The sequence below is a fragment of the Coccinella septempunctata genome, chromosome 5 (assembly GCF_907165205.1).
Source record: "Coccinella septempunctata chromosome 5, icCocSept1.1, whole genome shotgun sequence".
Classification (NCBI taxonomy): Eukaryota; Metazoa; Arthropoda; class Insecta; order Coleoptera; family Coccinellidae; genus Coccinella; species Coccinella septempunctata.
Window position 1 is genome coordinate 38,873,537 of NC_058193.1, and position 14,242 is coordinate 38,887,778.

General features: G+C 37.7%; 1 protein-coding gene across 2 annotated transcripts; it reads right to left on the reverse strand.

Annotated features, from left to right (window-relative positions):
* Positions 1-414: 414 nt before the first annotated feature.
* On the reverse strand, positions 415-13,200 carry LOC123313440. Of its 2 annotated transcripts, XM_044898325.1 has the most exons (19): positions 13,077-13,200; positions 11,948-12,068; positions 10,307-10,467; positions 9,017-9,232; positions 8,753-8,960; positions 7,739-7,899; positions 7,402-7,536; positions 7,166-7,345; positions 6,512-7,115; positions 6,053-6,462; positions 5,685-5,996; positions 5,519-5,630; positions 2,759-2,833; positions 2,475-2,605; positions 2,249-2,386; positions 1,992-2,196; positions 1,786-1,937; positions 1,034-1,255; positions 415-962 (listed from the first exon to the last, which is right to left on the reverse strand). In XM_044898325.1, exons 2-19 carry the CDS (start codon positions 12,030-12,032, stop codon positions 783-785), a joined length of 3,687 nt encoding a protein of 1,228 aa, XP_044754260.1. In that variant the 5' UTR covers positions 12,033-12,068; positions 13,077-13,200; the 3' UTR covers positions 415-782. The 2 variants fall into 2 exon arrangements, with proteins under 2 accessions (XP_044754260.1, XP_044754262.1); XM_044898327.1 differs by lacking the exon at positions 2,759-2,833.
* Between the last annotated feature and the right edge of the window lie 1,042 nt (positions 13,201-14,242).

Here is a 14,242-nt window from a genome sequence, read left to right on the forward strand (position 1 = left end):
ATTGGAAAAAACTGCATGGGTTACCGGTGCTCTACCTCTTCTATGGGTGGCGGTAATATACTAACTGCAGTCAGGCTACATTTAAGTATATACCCCGTATACAAACTACTTAAGCCAGAGGGTAGACGATCTTTGTGCGTCTTGCCTTTATATGATTGAACTTGTATAGTTCGATCTAAGTTTTCGTAATGAAATTCAATGAGAATATCTCTTAAAATCCTTTTTATCATGTCTACAATTCGTTCGGTACGATTGTAATCATTGAAATTATTTGAAAGTTCAATTTGTGTTTCCCTATTGTTGTTCCTTATTGCGCATGTGACCAGGTTTAAAACAGATGAGTCAGGGAGTCTCTGGAAGGGTATAAGAAAGGGGTGGGGAGCAGGGTTTATCTGAGCGAGAGAAACCAAAAGTAAAAACTGTGGACACAATTTTATTGAAAAACTATAAATGGAATAGAAATCTTAAAACAAAATCATAAATCAACATATAACTTTAGTGAAGTAAAGAAACAACCTTTCCTATTCTAGATATATACTTGGAAATCCTCTTATAAAATTTATCAATAGACTACAACTACAACTTTCACAACTTCACGCCTCAAACCAACCAGTTCACGTCAGTCAAAATATTTTATGGTATTTCTATATAAGAGAAATCGCAATGGAATCCCGATATCAAAACTATTCTTTATCAATCCATCCCAACGTTTGTGCTTACTTAAATTGTAGGTGCTCCAACCCTGTTTCGTATATTCTATTTTATGTGTTCAGTTCAACAAGTTAAAAAGTTTCTTCTTCTTCCTGTAACCTCGCTATATCCAATTTGTTCAAGAAGTAATAGGTGGGCTGTCGACCCTTCAGATCCTTGGCAATTCTTTTCGCACCCGCTTTTATCAAAACTCTACTTAAAGTCTCCATTTTGTCCACCCCCATGGCGTAGTGTAGAGCCGTTCTTTCCAGCTGAAAGAGTAAATTGAGGTTAGGAAATCCTCATCAGTGATTGAAAGTGAATTGAAATTTTCAGAACTCACATTATCCCCCAGGCTAAGGGTGTCGGGGAATGTATTAGCAAGGTAATCTACTATTTCTTCTTGTTGCCAGAGCACAGCGATGTGGAGGGTACATCTGCCGTAGCTGTTTTTACCGACAGCTAACAACTTTCCGCTTCCGGTGTCATTTTCATCAGCCAAAAGTTCCATCAGATCTCTTATAGAACCTTGTCTGATCACGTGGTGTACCCTTTCGCGTTTTTCCTGAAATATTAACGAATTTGGTTATTCAATGTTTCACAATGTCGAGAGGCGATGTGCCAGAAGAGCCACAATTTATAACTATAACTCCATAAGGTAGCTCAATGCCATGGAAGTAACTATGACACTTAAGGTAGTCATGGGCATTTGGCTAACTTAAGTCATAGTTACTTTTTGTAACTATGACAACATTATATAGCCAAACGCCCAAGAAGTAACTATGACACTTAAGATAGTCATGGGCATTTGACTACCTTAAGTCATAGTTACTTTTTGTAACTATGACAACATTATATAGCCAAACGCCCAAGAAGTAACTATGACACTTAAGATAGTCATGGGCATTTGACTACCTTAAGTCATAGTTACTTTTTGTTACTATGACAACATTATAGCCAAACGCCCAAGAAGTAACTATCACCCTTAAGGTAGTCATGGGCGTTTGGCTACCTTAGAAGTCATAGTTGTAAAATGTAAAACTGACTTCTAAAACCGCCGCTGTTAAGTATATTATTACATTTATCACTCCCTACCTCAAATGTTAAGATTGATTGGAGAAAAGATAAAGTATCTGGTTGGTCTTCCTTAGATACAGCTTCAAATATGGGCGTATTATCCTCGTCAACGATATCTGTTATATGATCATATCCATCCAAGAGTAGTTCTACTAATTTATCAGTTTCTCCTTAAAAAAGAAATGTATCCACAAAATATCCATGAATATAAATAATGAAGTTACCTTTAGTGGCTATATGCATAACGTATCTATCTATTTCCACAGTGTTTTCTGGTACATTTGCCTGTATACTTATATCCCTAGCAGTTCTGTACAATTCGTCTCTGAATGCTACATTTATTTCAGACTCTAGAAGAAGCTGAAATAAGGCATTTCTACCATGAGCTCTAGCAGCCGCAAAATGGAGCATACTCTGGCCGTGTTCATCCTGAGAAGATTAAAAATAAATTTTAATTATTTTAAGTTTCTGATGTTCTTACCCTTATTGTACTATTGAATGCCGAATCTTCTTCTACTTCATTCTCCTCAGGTTCAACTGTCACCACATCAATTGATGATGGAACAGCTTCATTTTCTGTTTCGGCATCAGGTGGTCCTTGTATGATTTGCTTTGTTTCCTGCACACAGAAAAACTAATGTTTCAATTTTATTCTCGATGTGATTGTAGATATATGCGTTGTCCAAGTTCAAGCATTTCTTGTTTACCTGCGTTTTAGGGCGGCTCCTGTTTTTATTGTTGGCAAAATTGTAGAGATAGGTAGCGAGGTAGGCTATCGGATCGTCTGGCCTCTTATTCGCCACTTCAGTTAAGCCTTTTATGAGGGGATCTCCAAGTGCTGAAAAAAAACTTGGTTTCAAGAGTGAATCAACCGCCATTGGGTATGTAACTGGCATAGACATGCGAACGAAATCTGGGACACATTTTTCTACTTTTCAGACGAGTTTAAATATTCGCTACATGTATATTTTTAGTCGAATACTCAACTCACAAGATGCTAGATATCTACCCTCTTCGGTAGCGAAAAACGGCATATCAACTTGTTTTTTGTCAGGTTCGCCACCATCTGCAACATAAAGAGAGACTAATGTGACGAATGACAGCAATCTTCCTCTAGAAAAGGTGAGACGAATTCTTGCGTGATTTTCCTCGATATACTCTCAACTAAAGCACAAAAACGCACAAATCACGAGCACACGTCAGAAACAAGAACAACCACAGGTGCGAAATGGTGAAAATTCGACGTCACACATTTTGAAAAACCAAACAAATTGCTTTCGACATAATTGTACTGACCTATTGGTTAATCCTCCGATTAGGTTTAAATTTATAGAAAGTTAAAAAATGTGAATTTTGGCACTATATACATTTTCCTTATTACCTACATAAAAAAAAATGAATGAAAAATGAAAATAACGACCAGATGTTTCCACCTAAGCTTGAGTGGAAAGGGGTGCTTTTCTTCTTCGGAAAATGTTCACGAACATCGCGGCTATATGGATCGAATTGGTCATTTCCAAGTCACGTTCTAACTGGATTATGTTGGCGACGGCGGTTGCGAAATCCTCGAAGGTCTGTTGTTCAGTAATACCAACCGTTTGCTGGTTGCTTACTTCCACTAACTCCGACTGGTCGATTCTTCGGTAGTCCAGGCCTCTCACGACACAAAGGTGCTGGAGGTTTTGGGGTTCTTTGATGAGCTGTGGGAATTTGATCGTGAAAGCGAAACGCAGAGTGTTTCCCACCGATGTTGGCCTTACTGAGAGATAGCCGAAATTGTAATCTTTTCTTGAGATGATTCTTTTATCGACAACTGTCATTAGACGGCTCATTCTGGAGTATATCAGACCTATGTTACCAGGTTTTGATTGAGGGGCACTGGTGACGATTCTGAGATGATCCAGAACATTGATCCAGGCTGCGAGGTTGCCAGCGTTGCTGACGAAGACTCCCCTACCGTATGGCCAGTGTTTGCCGTGTAATCTGTCGGAATCTGGTAAATTCCATAAGGGTATCAGAAGATTTTTAGTTGCTAGCATGGATCTGACTTCTGAAGGTTCCTCCAAGACCTCGTTCATGGTGTAATAGGTCCCATTTCCACGAGACAATTCCTCCTCGTTTGCTTGGGGAAAAAGGGAATTCCCCACGTGTTCACTGAGGAAGATGCTGGTGAGGATTCTCTCGACACTCTCGAGTTGGTTTACAGTCATCGTTTTGGGAATTTCGTAGTCTTCTAAATTTCTTGTACATTCCAGTGTGCCTAGAATGTTTAGATCAGGTTCTTCATTCAGCTCTTCCTAGCAGAAGCTTTGGGACACAGCACTGCGCTTTTGAATTGAGGAGAGCCAACTAAACAAGGAAAGGAGAAGGATTTAGGGCTGCTTGAGGTCATGACTTCCAATAATTCAAGGCGTTTAGCTCAAAAACGTAGACTGAGTCCCTTTTTTCACGCTTCAGTACCTAAAAAAATTGATTATCTGACCTGATACTATCCATTTGTTGTTTGGATCCAAGTCCAACTCAATGTCAGCAACGTCGCTTTTGTTCTCTCCCCCTTCGTCGAGAATCTCGAAAAATTTGGTTTCAGGATGCTCCCACAGCTCATTTTGAAGGTTTATGTTATTGTAGTTTTTTATTATGGGTTCAAGGAGATACCTGAAGACTTTGTATACGTAAAAATCTGGCGCTATGATCCCTAAAGGTAGGTCACGAGCTAAAGCGTCATGAAAGCCGAAACCAGTCGGTAGTTTCTTCACACTGGGCCAAATAATATCGTACAAATTATGGTCTAGTCTAGTTAGACCAAGGCGAACCTCCTCGAAAACGTGCCTCTTTAAATGTTTGGAAAGTAAAGCTGCCGAGTTGTATCCGGTTTGAGACAGTTCCGAGGTGTTTGATGCCGCAGAAGCATGAGAATTTTTCCGGCCGTGAATGACGGTGTAACATTTTTCCAGAACTTCCAACATATCCTCGTCGTCCATCAATTTTCTCGCCGAATACACGTCGTCTGTAACTGGCACGAGGTTGAAACAAAGAATGGTGCACTTTGAGACGGTTTTGGACACATTAAGTCGAAAATTTCAGTCGGAAAACCATTCTAATGTTACAGTGGAATAAAAGATACCAAAAAATCTTGTTGGTGGTGAATTGTTTCTATCAGAAAATGTTTCAATAACTTTTTTATTGTAACGAAGTGTAAATTTACATCGCCAAGAATATTACTTTAACATTTTACCGTTTCTATTGGTAACATTTGAAGAATTAAATAAGTTTTGCTTTAAAGTCTTATGGACAGTTTCAGAAAGTTCAAATTCACAACGTCTGAGCCTAGAATTTCTATGAAATCAAGACGGTCATTAGATATTCAACCCAAACAGAAAGATGATGATAGTTTTTAATCTATAATCTGAGGGTACAATTCCATATTGACTTATTGTTTGGCTTCAAGCGAAAAACATTCAATAGATGGTGGAATATGAAATATACATCGATACTATGCTTTACTTGCCAAGCAGTACATGATCTACCTCTGATATTTACTTGTGCCGTATCGATAAATATATCCCAAGAATTTTTCTATTGTACTCTGGCTTCCTGTGAAATCAATAATTTCTTATATAATTATTATTCAACACTGTACAAAACTACAGGTAATCCTTTCAGAGTATCTTTTATTCCAGTGCTTCTTCCTCGTTTTGAAGTCATTCTAAAGCCACTAAAAACGTTATCTTATGAAAAATTGTGAACCTACCTTTATCATTCAGCATTTCATCTGCCAACTGAGCTTCACCATATTTTTCCAAGAGACTTCTATGAGACATTTCCGAATGGTTTGATTTGTAATACTCCGGTGCATGTCCTAACTGAATTCGACAAAGTTTAGAAGATTTAAATCTGCGAATTTTCAAATGTCGTACCTTATCGTGAGCTCTCATATCAGCACCAAGATGTATCAGTAGGTTATAGTAGTGGCTGTTGTCTGCAATGGTGGCCGCATAGTGAAGAGGTGTCCTTCCATCGATATCACTCTCCAGTAGGGTCTCTGGAAAACGTCCTGCGAGATATCTAACAATACTGGTGTTGCCAAAAATGATAGCTACATGCAGAGGAGACGCGCTGTCAGGGGAGATTGCGTCTCTTGCAATAGCAAATTTACGCCGATCCAATGCGGCTTGAAGATCACGTAAACTGCCATTCCTTGCAGCCTGGTGAATCCTTTTTATTTTTTCCTGGTTGTGGAAAATCGTAAATCGAATGAAATTTCACTTTTTGAATGAAAACTCACCATATACACCGGCACGTTATCGAGAAAAGCTTGCAATTCCGGGTTTTCACTCTTTTTACCTTCTAACAACTTCCCTCTGCCGCTCAATACCAAACCTGCCAGTTTCTCCATATTTCCAGATCCGATAAGTGCATCAACATCTACTTCTTCTTCCTCTGTGCCACCAGTACCTTCCTCATTGAGTACTTCAACTTCATGTTCTCCATCTACAACTCCTTCGATGACACCTTCTTGTTCTGCATCTGAGGTTTTGCTCTTGGCCGAGCTTTTTTTGGAGTTCGATTCATCCTTGGTTTCCTCTTCAGCGCTTCCTGTCATGGGTTTGGTGGTGGCTGTGCTGCTAGGTCTGGATCTTTTAATTGGTGTTTCATCCTCGTAGTCCTCTTCGATATTATTCTTCTCTTCCAAATCTGAAAATAGAATTTGAAGGATACGTTTTCAATTTAATGGGCTGTATACCTTCGTTCATATTTTCTTCGTGATGGTCCTTTACATTATCTTCCTTTACATTATCTAGTGGTGGATCTTCAGTGAGTGGTTCCTCAGGGGTCTCCTCAAAATCATCATTTATGCCATTTTGATTATCTACGCCATTATGATCCTCATGAACACTTTCTACTGGGTCACCTTCAGGCTTTTCATCTAAAACATCTCTTCCTAAGTGATCACTGTTGTTGTTATCATCTTGTGGCTTGTTTTCTTCGCTTGGATGGTAATCATTCAAGTGGTTATTGTTAACATTTTCTTCGTGACCATTCTCAGCATGATCTTCTTCAGTGTCTACATCAGCGACGTTTCCATTTTCTTCAGAGTCTTTTCCTTCAATTGGTTTCTCATCTTTAACTTCTTCCGTACCGTTCTTGTTGTTGATAACCACGTCTTTAGCTTTTTTGATTGGTTTAGAAAGATCTTCTGTCGAAATAGAAGGAGCTAAAAGACTCCAGTCCCAATTTGAAAGGTAGGATTCTCCCTTAGCTGTCCTCGGACATTCTGGTACCACTTGAAGCAACTTTGCGTCTAATTCTGATGCTCTAGTTCTGTAGTAGGCGGCGGTTTTCTGTTTCTGGAATGGGATTCCGTCAAAAATTATCAGTGATTCGAGGCGATACTCACCGAATCCAGGGCCGACTCGTCAGCGCCATTTTCTATGAGGAAATTCGCCATTTTTCCATTGTCCTTGAGTAGCGAGGAGTAGTGAAGGGGAGTTCTACCCTCATTATCTACAGCGTCTAAGGATTTCGGATTTTGTTCTAGGAGATATTCTGCTATTTCTGTCCGACCTAATCCTGCAGCCTGAGTTTGAGGAAAATAAACGAACATGTATGGAAGCTTGATGTTGATGAACATACCTTGTGGAGAGGTGTTAAACCGTTGGCATCCTTTCCATAGTAAACGATGGAAGGAATGTTACCACCAGCCCTTCTAGATTTAAGAGCGTCTAGGTCGTCATTGATGACATCTGTGTGGATCTCTTTCACTAGACCCTGAAATATAAGCCAGCCTGTAGGATTGAGTATATAACTAATTCCAGAAGTAGCAGTGGACATGTTTCGCACCATTAGAATTGTATATGTGAAAACAAATTGAGTAGATGAAGGATATAAAATTTAGATGATGAAATTCGTTTGAAATTAATAAATAATAAATTTAAAAAAAAATGAGTAAATCCAAGAAGAATGAACATACCATAATATGAGGTACAGCGTCCAAAAACTTCTTAATCTTCGGGTTATTACTGTGTTCCGGTAACAACTTTGCGCCGTTGCCTTCCCAGACAACCTGCTGCAGATTCCCGAGATTCCTCTGATGAATCCATATCCTGATGTTCGACTTCTTGAAGTTCAGACCTGAAGAATGGTCCAACATGTTCAACACGTCTAAAAACACCTCAACTGAACGGAGCCTCGATGGAAATGGCCATCAATTATTTCGCAGACGGTTACATCGGGTGAAAATACAAACAATTTCCATTTCATGTGGTAGGGGGTCATGTGACCGCGGATATTTAATAATTTACTCGAGAAATCGATTGATGGGGTTGTTTTCAGAGACTTATTTCCCGATATATCCTGATGGTTCGTGCGTAGTAGAATAGATATGAACGATGAGGAATTCACACAATTCCTGAAGGAATTAAAGGAGGGAAAACTGTTTCTAACACTGTAGATTCAATGGAGAATTTCCGATTTCGTAGTAATTAATATTTCGGTTATAACCGATGAATTGACGGTGGAAATAAGACCGATATTTATTCATGAAATTCTCGAATTTGCACAATCTCATCGACAATATTGGAAGTATGATTTTTGTTAAATTTTTCTTGCTATGTTTTCTTGTCGATTCTGAAACTAATGAACCAATCTGCGCTGTCATGACTTTAAGTGCCAGTAGCTTCATTCATCCACGTCGCATTTTCCTTCAGGAAGAACTGATTAATAACTTAAGCGTTCTACTTCCGAACTTTGATCGATCGGAAATTTCCCGAATCAAATTACACGTTTCACTCTCAACGGAGAACTTTTCCTCGGATAATCGATGTATGAATTTCTTTGTTGGATATCTATTGACGTGTCAGAGGTCAATGAAATGGTTCTGAAGTGTGGCTAAAGAATAAATCAAAAGGAAAGAATATTATAGAATATACCTACTTCAAATCTTTTCATGTTTTGAATAGAGGGAATAGAACTACAATTTATTCACCTTCGTGACTTGTTATAGTCTTTCTGGTACTGCTGGCTGAACTTTGGGCACTAGGAAGCTCCAGCTCATTGACATGATTCATGTAATATTTCCCAGAGTGTTGCCTCAGATCTAACACTGAGAAATCAGCACCTGCGTTCAGCAGCATCTTCTGGACCGAAGCTGGATCTTTACAAGCAGCAGTATAGTGGTAGGGGGTTCTCCCTTCCTGAAGGGAATGAAAAGTTGTATAAATTGTGTGTTGAAGAGTAATAGATAACTTACCATATCTTTCTGAGACACGGTATTAGGGAATTTCTCGATCAAATATTTGTAAATATCTTTCAGATCATAGTATATTGCTTTATGAAGAAGTCCAACACCATTTTCATCTTTGGCAAGTACCAGTTTTTTCTTTTTATCCTTGTTGTAATCCAGAGTGGTTTTGAGCTCGTCCAAGTTACCGCTGTTCACAGCATCGTGCAGAAGACCTATTTGTGTCTTAAAAAGGAACAGAATCAATCCATTTTGAATACGATTCTTTAACGATAAATTACGCGCAAAAATTGGACGAATAACTGACTTACTTTGGAAAGATCATCATTTGATCTTCTCGATTCGAAATTATTTGAAGGATTATTCGCAAAATTCGAGTCCATTTTCACGTGCAAAGCACTGAACCGTACAGTTTGCGAGAATACATTGAATTGACCCTAACACCCAACCACCAGATTAAATTTTTTTTTCTCAGATTTATAATGAGTGAACAATTATTTGTAGTTGTAAGATTATCAGACTTCCGATCGAACAGCGGCATTTTCTGGGGTGGTTGTCGAGTTTTTACTCACGAGCACCCTGCCAAGGATTTCTAAAACTCACGCGAGACTCATTGAGAAATAATGAAACCACACTTTGAGCGAGAAAGGCAGCAATTACTACGATCTAGATTGTGGGAATGATTTAGATTTAATTGCGTCAAAAGAATGGATTATTAATGACTGTAAAATTTTTCGGCGTCCAAAAACTATTGAATATTCATTAAAATTGAATAGAGGGAGAGCAAAGTAGATCTGGGTAGCACTCAGTGGATGCTGCTTTTAATTTGGCAGGGATAAAAAATTTGAATACTCTTCTATCCAGTTGTAGTTTTCAATAGCTTCATTTCTTTTATTGTTAACGAGAATAAAACATTATTTACTATTTCAATAGCCTGTATGCAGCTTATAGGTACCTCTATATGCTGCAATTTCTGAATGATTAATTGTTTTCAATATGGATAAAACGATACTAATATTTATGCACCTATAAAACTTTATCCAAGTAAGTTATGCACACATTCATGATAAGCTTAATTAAAGAAGGCGCAGAAATATGAACAGTTACTTTTTCAACCATGACCAAATACAAACGACCCGTATGCGTTTTATTATGTTTGTTCGTGATATGGCATCAAACCGATTATTAAATTGTTGTCTAGCAAAACTTATACTTGGAAATTCGCTAAGCTAAAATTCACTTATGAAACTGAAATCTGAATTACACGATTTTCACTTAGGTACATGAATTTATACTTACCAAAATCATTGGCACGGACTTCAAATACATCCGCGTCCTATAATCTGAAGAATGTTCGTTCAAGAGTTTCTTCCCGTGGCCTTCTAGAACAATTTGCTCCAGCTTGTCGACATCTCCACTTCTCACAGCTTGCTTGATGTGAGCAGGGCCCATCTGAAGCACTAATAACGTAAAAATTGACGCTTTGTGTAAAGCCAGGACACTGGTAATGGAGAATATCTGCATAAATTCTACCTTCGAATTCTGGATATTCGTGTCTGCCCCATTTTAGAAACATTCCAACATATTGGCTCGAAGGAAAGTGGAAAACTAACGAAAAAAAAATCATTCTGCTTTTACACGACCCTAGAGAAAATTCCTCCATTTCAGGCAGTTTGCTTTGTTGTTGGTTTTATAGCTTCATTGTCATTACAAAGAATAGGCCGTAAGAATTGGAAATTTGGGGCCATTAAGCCTAGGAAACCCTTTATATTCGTCCCGGTTTTGGTAGAGCATGAGACAGGTAATAAATCACACTTTCAGGGTAGTTCCCTTTGGTGATAATTAATTTTCCTATAGTCACGGATGCATATTCAATTTTTTCGACCCTTAATAATGTCTCTCCAGGACTGAAAACGAACAACAATTCGTATCTTGATGATTTTGTTGGAACTGAAGTGAATTCAAAGCTCATGGAAAAAGGTTATTGGTTGACAATGAAAAGTTTTATTGTTTGGAGGATCGATCGAAGGGTAATGGCCTTTCTGACGTGACCAATGTCCGGAAAATGAAAAACGAATTGTACTAGTGTGACAAATACGTGGAAATTTTTCCATTGCATGTTGTGCACTCCACTTATTTTTCATTATGACTGATATAAACGAGGAATAGTGAGCAAATAATCGATTTGTTTCTTCAAAATTGAATTGAATTTTTTCGATGAACAGGTAATTCAATTTCAGAGAAGAAAAAGGAATGTCGCTATACTAAAAATTAAAAACTGTCTAATGGAAAGCTTCCTATTTATTTGAAAATACGAGAAATCTAGTTTAATTGCTCTATTCATTATAAAGGCTAGGAACATTTTAGGCATATTTTCAGTATCCATATATTATCGATGAATACTTAAACAGCCCTTAAATCAACACTCGATCATGTATCCTAGTTCGCATGATAGATCAAATCAATCCGGGTAGAGAGACAGTTTGCGTGCCTCAAAAGCTCTGTGTAAACATAAAATGGCCACCATTTACTTGCTCTCCATTATGAATTATTTTAACACTCCTTCATGGACACGCGAAATTCTACGCTCTTTCCATTTCTGAATGATAAACAGCCAGGAAGGGTAAAAGCAAATGTTTGTACGGTAGAGTGATTCTGATCTCATCGTTTTCCAACAGCGGGCGTGGTATGAGGGCGCTACTTATACAGGGTGTATATATTTTTTCAGTGTTGAAACGCGATTTTGCTGTTGAATGTTGATAGAAGAGGGAGATATGATAATACGATGGATATTCATATCAATTTTCGATAAAATACACTGGATTTTCTTTGCCATATCTTCCAAAACTCATAGTTACTTATTCAGAATGATTTCATTGATAAATCATTAGGTATATCATAAAAATACTTTTAAAAATTATTGGCTATTTGACAACTTACCCCTCGGTGGACTGGAGTGGATGTATAATCCATTAGGTGGCATATTTTTCCCATTGAAGTTGTTTTTGGTTCTCAGAGCTGGCATTATTTCTGGTTACATCTTCTGTTTTCTGGGTAGAACCTAAAGATACCGCTCTTTTCAATTCGAACGTACGTGCTTCAATGTTACTTCAATTGCATTCGCGAGAAAAATTTCATTCAATTATTACATTTTGCGGGGTGGTTAAACACTGGAAATAATATTCAACGAGCACGCTATGAGGTCGAGACTTTATCTTCATAAATCATAACGGCAGGAAAATTAGGCATGTCTTCAGGTTTCCAGAAAATTTAAAACTCCGCATGGAACGTAGTTTGATAATCTTTAATAATATTTTCAATAGGTGCCGCCATTTTTTTATGGAAGAGGAAAGGAATAGATAATTTCCACCCAGGTTTTTCCCAACTTCAAGTCTTCATGATAAAAGGATAACAAAACTTTATCAGACTTCTCAAGTTCGGAAGAAACAATATGCCAAAATTGAAGGAAACCTCAGATTTCGGTGAAAATTTTATATTTAGTTTATCAAGATAGTGCCGATTTTTTATATCGGACAAATATTGCGGATTCTTGTAAATTTTGGTTGATCTCAATTTTTGTAAAATAGGACTAACCGATTTTTCGAACCTTATCATGGGAACATCAAGAAAACAGCAGATAATTGAGAAAAAATAACATCGATTGACTGAATTTGATAAATCCATTTTTTTGGGTATGATGGAAAACGAAGCAAAGCAAACTATTCCTTCAGATATTGTGATTGTTTGTTGAAAGACCATGCTGATCAAAGAGTATTAAAACTCCCAACTTGGTGAGAAAAGTTGCAGAATTGACGGATTTTTATGTTCATTTTATTTCGGACTTCTCAAAACTTCAGTTGTAGTAATTATAGTTTGTCGCACTATAAGTTACGAATCAAAATATATGCGTATTGGAGATACAATCGTTAATTCTAGGAAAAATTCGTAGAAGGAAATGGCATGAAAAAATTAGATCCGGAATATCAGGAGGAAACATACCCTTACGAGTTTTTCCACGAAATTTTGTGTTGATGAAAAAAACTCGATTCTACGCCGTGCTCAAACTCACCTGTTTGGCTATAAAGTCCAGCAGCACAACTGGCTTGTGGAATTATCGATGAAGTCCGGAATCAATGAGAATAAATATTATGAATAATTGAATTCACTAGGTATGGTCACGTCCAAATAGTGAAAAAGCCAAGGGGTGGGTAGTGGCGGGTACTTTGACACGAACTAGTTGACGGCCAGTGATAATGTGGTGAACACACCACCGGATAACTACCCTCTGATGCTCCGGACATGGGCGTCCTCAATTTCCATGATCATAAAAAATTAATCCGGTGAAAATATTTTAATATTTCCTTTAGGATTCTGCGCCCCTAGAGGAATTGATTGATGATCGTTTAGGGGATGAATCGGTAAGGATATTCGATTGTGTATAGGGTTAGCGCTGGCTAACAATAACTCGTAGATTTCTCGTCTGAAGAGAAAACGTTTAGAAAGTTAAGAAAATGAATTTTTCACGGTTTTCGAGATTCTTGAATTGATAGGCTGATATTGCCAACATGAAGAAGTGCTATTCATGAAGTATTAACTTTTATTCTTCGTCTATATTATTTTTGAAATATTTTGCGTCTACGCCATTTTGTAACTCCATACTACCACTCGAAAACGAACTTAAAATTCTTATAGTCGAAAACTTTTTTGTCTAAGACTTTTTGAACCTGAAACATCTTTAGATTTTGGTTTCTTCTTATATGATTATTTGTTGGAAAAATCAAATAATCTGATAGTAAATTGAATTTTTCTTTTGCTCTACTGGTATGGTATTTTCAATACAACTTTTTTTCATTTAACTCCTCGTGATTTGGCAACGAATACAGTATCCGATGAAGAATTGAACTTACACCGCATTATGGACCATAAATTTTTTGCCTTCTTAGAAAAATCTCCATCATTCTTGACGAAATGAATTTTGTACCTGTTCGAACATCTTGTTCTCGAAAGGCACCTGCTTTCTTCGACGCTACTGCATTTCCTGGACGATCCCGAACCCCTTTCAGTTGAATTTTACAACAAAGACTGACCTAATTATACCCCTGATTTGAATATCGAATATTGATACCTCGTTTTCCGTATTTCTATCAGTGCTAACCTGTATCGTCGTATTATTGTGAGGGTTCTGCGTTTGAATTTTTCCCTCGGGTTGTACAACAATATCATTCAGATACTCGA